The 8,501-nt window shown below is 39.5% G+C and overlaps 1 protein-coding gene across 1 annotated transcript; it reads right to left on the bottom strand.

Moving 5' to 3' along the window:
• Window positions 1-40: 40 nt before the first annotated feature.
• On the bottom strand, window positions 41-7,218 carry TMUB2 (transmembrane and ubiquitin like domain containing 2). The gene is made up of 3 exons (XM_063300595.1): window positions 7,129-7,218; window positions 3,040-3,600; window positions 41-2,260 (listed from the first exon to the last, which is right to left on the bottom strand). Exons 2-3 carry the CDS (start codon window positions 3,585-3,587, stop codon window positions 1,909-1,911), a joined length of 900 nt encoding a protein of 299 aa, XP_063156665.1. The 5' UTR covers window positions 3,588-3,600; window positions 7,129-7,218; the 3' UTR covers window positions 41-1,908.
• Window positions 7,219-8,501: the final 1,283 nt, after the last annotated feature.

Below are 8,501 nucleotides of genomic sequence, written 5' to 3'. Positions count from 1 at the left end.
AGAATATCTGCACAGAAAAGACAACTTCCAGTAGTCTTGATATATATTTTTTTCTTTTTTACAAGAAGAATACATTTCAGACAACATATCAAGCAAAAGATGTACTTAAAATTAAAGCTGTGCAAATCCCCCAAAAGAGCACTTTTTAGTGTGCAGGAACACACATGAAGCACTTCTTTTCAAACAGCAGTGCCATTTTTCTAGGTTTGCGCAGCTTCTTTGGAAGTAGCCAATTGACTCTGTATCCACGTACATGCATAGCTACTTCACTGCTAAGTCTGTGTGCATGCCCACAAATGCAATTCTGAAGCAGCCAGAGAGGTTGGGGCAGGGGGGACACACGTGGCTGCCTTAATTACTTGACAAGAACTTCGTACACACTCCTAGGCATTCCAAAGCATCTCTCAAAGAATCTGCCCAGCCCCAGGTAAACACACATTTCTGATAATCTGTCTTTAATGCCTTGATTTTAGAAGCTACAGCAGTCGAAAAACATTACAGAGTAGCTTTCAGCAGCATTTGGACATCTACTTGGCACTGATAATTAAATTGGATGTTTAAGTCTGCAATTTAACTTGAGCTTCTCTGTAACCATGATGCCTAAAAACATAATACCCATCTTGACCAATGAGACTGCTCACAACTTTGGAGGGCTGATTTAATTTTACTCAATCCTAGCTTTAAAGTAGTGTTTCTCTCCAATGGAAAATCCAGCTCTCAGTAATAACTCTCTGTTCTAGCTCAGTCTCTGGGAATGTTGCAGTGAATTTCAGGAGATAACTTGACTTTAATACTTTCATTAACTCCCACCTACAAGAAAATTAATTCATTTGAAGTAATCATGCTGCAAAGAGACTCAGTAAAATCAATGGAGTTTAAAACTATAGCTAGATTAACAAACACATGAATAACGTTCAGAAATTTAGATGATAGCAGCCGGATTGTTCTGCTTGATTGGGCAGGCATGTGTCAGCATATATCCACTACAAAAGGTAAACAAGCTGCCTAAACAGTTGGCAGGATGCTCTCAGTGCAGCTGTTACTTTTTCTTAAGCAAGCACAAGGTGCACCACATAGGCATCCAGCTAGCATTTGCAATTAACTGCCTTCCCCATCATGATGCATATGCACTTCTGGCAGGCACTGTCTAAACCTGGAATCCACAGGTAAGGTACAGCCAGATATCTTCAGAACACAGCTCAAAAATACTTGGTTTTGAGATATTAATGTTCCTCTATGTGAACTGCAGAAGGCAGATGCTCCATTTGTTCCACTCCACTAGAGATAGATTCATTGGCATTCATGGAGTACACTGAGTCATTGCTTTACCACTAGATTATTGGTCACAGTGGAATTAAGAGAAATGTGCATCAAGACCATTCCTTCCATGCTTCTCCAAGCCGAAACAAACTAATTAGGCAAACACTTAAGCTAAAAAGCCCCTCTCCTCTATTGGGGGACTCAGAAGACGTCCAAGAGCATAAAAGGAATTGGATTTCAGTACAATCATCAATAACTTTCCAATCATTGTAGTTGTGAAGAAAATTGTGTGCTCAGCCAAATTGCTCCTAGAGACGTAGATGATGGAAGAGAATAATGTTTTAAATGGAAAACAAGTAACGGAGAGCAGAGCAATTGCTGATGCCTTACTCTTCATCATGTGTCACATCTTCATCTTTTACTAGTAGCCTTCAAAAATATCCAGGCGTAGCCATAGAAAACGTAGAAATTAAGTAAGGTTTTGTTTTCTTTTGTTTTTCCAAATGATTGTAGAGCCATTTTTTTCAATCACTGTAGAATTCTGGGTAAAAGTTTCCTTGGTGCTCTAGGTTATTAACACGTGAAAATATCAAATAAAAAGCATATTGGTTTAAAGGGTAGCTGAAACTTTTCTTCCCCCATAGGTGCTCACCGTCCATACATCCCAAAAACAAGAAAACTAAAAAATACAGTTACCCCAACCAAGGAAATGGTGGCAGGTGCTGTGAATAACTGGCGGTAGTTGATGCGGAAATACCAGATGACTGCCAGCATCAGCATAAAAACAGGAATCATCAAGTCACCCATGCTCAAAGTAATACCCCCTGCTTCTGATGGTGCTACCACAGTATCAGGCATGGCAGAAACGGTCTGGGAGAGATGACAATGGATTACACAATTGTCCAGGATGTTGAGGGACTGCAGAGTCCGTGCCTGGTCCTGGAGAAGCTGGCCCTGGTAGATAAATTTCATCTGACTTTCCTGGCCTGGGAAATATTTGCTTTAGAAAGAACATAGATAAATAAGAATGTCAGAAAAAAATACTGATATTTTTCAACTCTCATAATATATTCTGACAAACTGAGGATCCTTTGTAATGGAATCACAAAGAGTGATTTCATTACAAAATAGCTAAGCTAGAATTTTTAAATAAAGTATTTTTATAACACTTAAAACCAATGTACTTTTTTTACATATTACAACAACTCACTGATGCAAGAAAGTCTGTATCATGCTCAACATTCATTTTGTAAATAACCCTCATCTACAAACAACAATGTAATTCCTATGCTTCTTCCCCATCACAACCATGGTTATATATACTCTTCTGTCTCAGGACAATATTGCTGATGTAGTTCAAAGGCAAAGAAAAAGAGAGAGCACTCTAATGTCAGAAGAATCAGATCCAAATTACTCCCAACAAATTTAGCAGCCCCCTACGATCCCAAAAAAGAAGAAAAAGCATATGGTGGTTGCTGAACAATCTCCATCCATTTAGCAGCTGGGTTTGATTCCCTCCCACGTTGCAACAGTAGGAATATCTGTTGAGGATCTTTTAAATATACTGTATACTATAAAGTGAGAAAAGTCTTAAACTATGCTGAAGGCTCCAAAATCAAATTTTCTGAAACAGATTTCTACTATATAATGACATGTTAGTATAAACTATACCCTGTTATTCTAAGCTACTTTGGGATGATTTTTTAAAACCTGGTTAATTAAAACTTTTTCAGACAAATAAGGAAAGCACATCAAGCATATATTACTATTCAATAGTACCTTTTCAGTATACCTATGGTGTCTTCTGGCTTTACAATAGCTACTTCTTCTGTATCATTGAGGAATTTGAGACGCACTTTGATGAAGCCTGGGTTTGGCTCACTCTCCTCCATATTGGCTACTGTTTGTGGAACTCCCTGGTTTTCCTGGGAAACACCATCTATAGAAAAGGTCCTTTGTGGCAGACCCTGAATGTCCAATAGACAGTCTAAAGCAGCATCAGAGCTACTGCTATTATCAACTTGCTCTACCATAGGACCCGTGCCAGAAGCAGAACCTTCATCTGCCTTCTCTTCAGTATCTTCCGTAGCATCCTGAGGCTCAGACTGTTCAGAAACAGAATTTCCCACGTAGTTTTCAATGGTGTTCAGATGGATCACTGATGAATCTCCAGTGGCCATGACAGTTCCTAGAAGATGGTTGCTACCATCTGCAACATACGTAGAGAGCCAGGCCAGGACCAGGGCCATAATGAGGACCACTATACCAGCCACTACCGTCACTTCATCTCCCACACCTTCAATTATGGTAACCTCAGGAGGCTCCATCTTTTGGCTTCAGCTAAAAGGTGAAAAAAAGATGAAACTCAGTTCTGCATTGAAGGCCAGCAATAACTTCAGACAGCACTGCATTAATATTTTGGTGCTATATCTCGACAGTTAAAACACAAGGAAAAGAGCTGTGAGAAACTTATTTTTACCTATAAAAAGTGTATCTATCATACTGAATTTGCTTTCTTTTCTGTAAAGCTGAAAACAATAGGAATAGCTAGTTCTTAACTTAATTCACTGAATTCACTGAATTCACTGAGGCTATTCAAGTTGCTATTTGGTCTCAGTTGCCTTACTCATGCAACTATAAACAACTTACAAAATTCTTTAAAATCCTTACAGCAATAAATAGTGAAGAATAAGTAGCTAAATCTGAAAGGCTAGGACTGTATATAAAACCATGCAATCTGTCTGGCAAAATGTCTGACTTTATCAAAAATTCTCTCTTCTTGCTGCAAAACAAAGAATGTGGAAATTATGTGAGGGCTACATCTACAAATATCTAACACTGTCAAAATTAACAACTAGTTTAGTTAATAATATAGTAGTTATGGGGGAAAACTATTTCTAAGGTTGTAGATATCCTTGTACCCTCTGCTATACTACAATATAAAACTCTGAAATGGGAATTTTAAAAAATGCATTCTTAAAATTCTCTCAGTTCATTTATTCTCCTATGCAAAAGCCACTTATTGCAGTAAAAAAAATCATGAGGAAACTAATGGAAGAAACTCTACCACAGTCTGTTTGAAGATGCCTAACTTTGCTAGGTATCATTGAACAAAGTAAAATATTAATATCTTAATGTTTCATATAATATTCCGGTTCTCAGCAATAAGACAAAAATATTATGACATAAATTAATTAACATATGATTTTAAGCTTTTTTCTTCATAGCTTTTGTTTAAAAATTTAGTTACCCAAAAAATTGGGAAAAAACTTGCATGATAGACATGAATATTCAATCACTCAGAAACAGATTTCCTGACCAGATTTTTTTTTTAAGTCTACATGGACCTTGAAAATCACTTAAATTGCCTGAACTGTTTTCTTATGTCTACCTAAAACTTTTTACTTATCAAGGAAGATGTAGGTTTAATTTATGTAATAAGTGGAATGAAGTTCCGGGTTTACATGTAATCTAATATATTAAATTATGTATATATAGTTTTTTTCAGTTTAAAAAGCAATTTCCATTTGCAGAACCAGTTTGTGACAAAATAGAATTTCTTTATGGAAGTATTTGAGGTGGATGTTATGGAATGTGTTATATTGCTGCTCCTGAATTGGTACAGACAGTCCTCGAGTTATGACCACTTGTTCAGCAACCATTCAAAATTATGACGGTGCTGAATGAGGGGGACTTATGACCAGTCTGCAAAGTTGTGGCTATTGCAGAGTCCTCGTGGTCACGATCTGGGCATTTGGGTGGCTAGCTTGCAATTACGACGTCACAGTGAGCTGTGGTCATGCAATCGCCATTTGCTACCTTCCCTGCCAGTTTCCCACAAGCAAAGTCACTGGGGAAGCTGGCAAGGAAGGTCGCAAGTCGCTTCTGTAAGTTGCTCCTGCTTTTTCTCCTGAGGAGCTCCACTACAGAGTAGGAGATCCCAGGGATCTCCTACTCTGTAGCACCTCCCCACCCACGCTCTGTAGCACGCACCCACCCACAGCAACCCCCAGCCCATGGGTCGAGTACAGCATAGCAAGCATAGTGCTAACATCTCAAAACCAACATAATTGAGATATTTTTCCCCTTTCTGCTTATCACCAATGTTATTGAAGTTATTCTAGTTTTTGTACAGCAATTAAGTTGCAAAGTTACAAGTTCTGTCTAAAAACACTATAAAACAAGCTTTCTGCCTTTCTGTTTAAAGGCAGCAGACTGCACATACACATAAGAAATCCTAAAACCGACTCAGGGAACCTTCAAATACAGATTAGAAAAATCAGCAGATGATTAGACTGAGGACCTCAGACCTTCACATATTGTTAAATTCCAATTCTTAAGCCTAACACAGCATGCCGATAATTAAGCATTATGGGAGTTGGTCCAACAACATCTAGAAAGTTATAGATTTCTCCTGTCCCAACCTACAGTACAAATGGTAGGCAAGGAAACAGTCATTCCCTGCTATGCCTTAGGGTAACAGTAAACAGAAAACTGGGACATGTACTTTGTTTACATCTAAAGAAGTCTAAATATTCTGGACCAGCCTTTCTCAACTTTTCGACCCTGGAGGAATCCCTGAAATATTTTTCAGGCCTTGGGGAACCCCTGCACATTCAGGCTCAAATACAGGCCACAAGTTACAAAATTATTATATTTGTTTGACATGTAGGCCTGTATATATGCATTAACGGTGTTCTAAAAATAAAGTATGAAACTTACCTTGTTAATGTGAAGTTGCCCGAATTTGAAATATTTTTTAAATAAATTGTGATCTCCTAGGAAACCCCTAGTGACCTCTTGTGGAACCCTGGGGTTCCACGGAACCCTGGCTGAGAAACCCTGCTCTGGACTGATAACAATCAACATCCATGCTTTCTTCCTATTTGACATATTTTTTTAACCCCTATTCTCAGTTTGGAACATTATTCTCCCCCACCCCAGCTGAGGTTAGCCCCAACCCTATTGGCCCCTCCGGAAGTCTCTCAAGACATGGTTTTTGCAGCAGGCCTGGGGATTCCTTGGAAACAGAAAGCTGGCAAGATGGCTTTATTATGTATGAATTTTTAACACTCTCCTGTGGTATGTATGTTTTATTGTTTTTAAAGTCTATTTAAGATATGTTTTATTGTTCTTTTTATTCTATGCTGCCCAGAGTCACATTTGAGAGATGGGCAGCTATATAAATTTGACAAATAAATAAATGCAAATTTAATGCCACACACAAGGATGTACAGTACAAGAGATTTCTTTTCCAAAATAGAGGCAGGCAGCTATTAAGAGGCTGAGTGGGGGTTTTGTGCCTATACGTGTTTTCTTCAAACGGGGTTGCTGTTGCTGCTTTTGCTATGTCTCACCTTGCCGTGCTCCTTTAAGCATTTTTCTAAATCTATCCAGACTGTTTCCCCCAATCTGAAGGTCTGCGTTTCCATTCGCTGTACCAAATTCCAGAGGCAGGTCCCTCTTCCAGCAATGCTGCCTTTTAGAAACACTTCTCCCATGTGTCAGTCCCTCACCCCCTTTCAACGCTCCATTATATGTGTGAGGGGAGGCAATGATGTCCGGGCTGAGGGGCAATATGGCAGCGCAAAAAGAGGCCTCCTGAGCACACAGAGAAGGGAGGACCGGTAACATAATTTAAAAGCAGCGCGGCAGAGAACACAACGAAATCAAAAGGGAGGAAAAGCTCCATTTTTATTTAGAGGAGGAGGGGGGAGTCCTATAAATGGGTCACTGAGGGAGCTCAGAGTGGGGGTCCGAAATAGGAGCAAACTATACGGCTTTTCCAACAGGGGAAACAGGATTTTATTCTTCTAAAGAGGTGCGGGAAAGGCTGAGGCGTTGGGGGCGCATGAACCTGTCACTCACCTTTCCTTCCTTAGAGTCTCTTCCTCCAGCTTCCCAAAGGAGATACGTCACTAACGACCACTGAACACGTAACTTCGAGGCGCACAGGATTGCTCGGCTGCAAAGCTGGTTGCTATAGCAGCGGCTGCAGAATAGGCCGATGACGTAGTAAGCACGCGACGAGCTCGCCTACGTTCTTAACGTTTTACTTTTTCTATTTGTATATATTCACTCTTCGGCAAGAGAGACACCAGCGTAGATGGTTTGCTGGTTAAATGAAGAAAAAAATCATCCCACTTAGCTCCCTTCGCCCAATATCGCAGAACAGAGCGAGTTTTATAATTATAGAGCTGCGAAAACCAGGCTTGATCACTAGATGGCAGCAAAGAGATTTTTGCAACCGGATCAGGCTAACAAATTCTGAAGTCGTTCATGCTATTTTTCTTCTAGAAAAGAGCCCATAAAAAGGAGTGTTAGGTGGAAGTTCTTATTCAGGTGCCATTTGTTTTGACTTTTTAAAACTCTACAGCTCTGTGTGTGTCAATGTTTATGTTCTTTATGTTTTCTGATAATTGTGACTAATAGTTTTACACCTTTTTTTGAGGTAAGAAAAGGTAAGGATTCCCGTTTAGTCGTGTCTAATGTCACATTAGGGGGCGGTACTCATCTCTTTTTGAACTCTTTAGAAAATGCATTGAAAAACTGTTCATCTAAAATCTGTCACCTGCAGGAAAATAAGCTAATTAGCCACAATGACCAGACAACTGTAGGTATAATCTCTCCCTCTTATCAAAAAAGGAGGAAAATACATAACTTTTATCTTCTCCAAAAGAAAGAGGATACTTTCATCAGCCTGATGAAAGTCATATAAAATTATGTGTCATCAAGTCGTTGACTCTTCAAGACCACACAGATTTTCTCCATGAAATATTTATCTTGTTTTGTTGTTTATTCGTTCAGTCACTTCCGACTCTTCGTGACTTCATGGACCAGCCCACGCCAGAGCTTCTTGTCGGTCGTCAACACCCCCAGCTCCATCTTCTCCAGGGTGTCCTGTCTTCTCATTATGTGGCCAAAGTATTTCAGTTCTGCCTTTAATATCATTCCCTCAAGTGAGCAGTCTGGCTTTATTTCCTGGAGGATGGACTGGTTTGATTTTCTTGCAGTCCAAGGCACTCTCAGAATTTTCCTCCAACACCACAGTTCCAAAGCATCTATCTTCCTTCTCTCAGCCTTCCTTATGGTCCAGCTCTCACAGCCATATGTTACTACGGGGAATACCATTGCTTTAACTATGCAGACCTTTGTTGTCAGTGTGATGTCTCTGCTCTTAACTGTTTTATCGAGATTTGTCATTGCTCTTCTCCCAAGGATTAAGCGTCTTCTGATTTCCT

Source organism: Candoia aspera, chromosome 4 (assembly GCF_035149785.1).
Source record: "Candoia aspera isolate rCanAsp1 chromosome 4, rCanAsp1.hap2, whole genome shotgun sequence".
Classification (NCBI taxonomy): domain Eukaryota; kingdom Metazoa; phylum Chordata; class Lepidosauria; order Squamata; family Boidae; genus Candoia; species Candoia aspera.
Note: the sequence above shows the minus strand (reverse complement) of the source record. Positions and strands in the feature narration are given on the sequence as shown.

What these genes read in the sequence shown, in the direction of transcription:
- TMUB2 (XM_063300595.1), bottom strand. Translation starts at nt 3,587, where the DNA reads ATGGAGCCTCCTGAGGTTACCATAATTGAAGGTGTGGGAGATGAAGTG. An exon ending in ACCATAGGTATACTGAAAAG is followed by an intron (nt 2,261 to 3,039) that starts GTACTATTGAAT and finishes TTCTTTCTAAAG; the next exon opens with CAAATATTTCCCAGGCCAGG.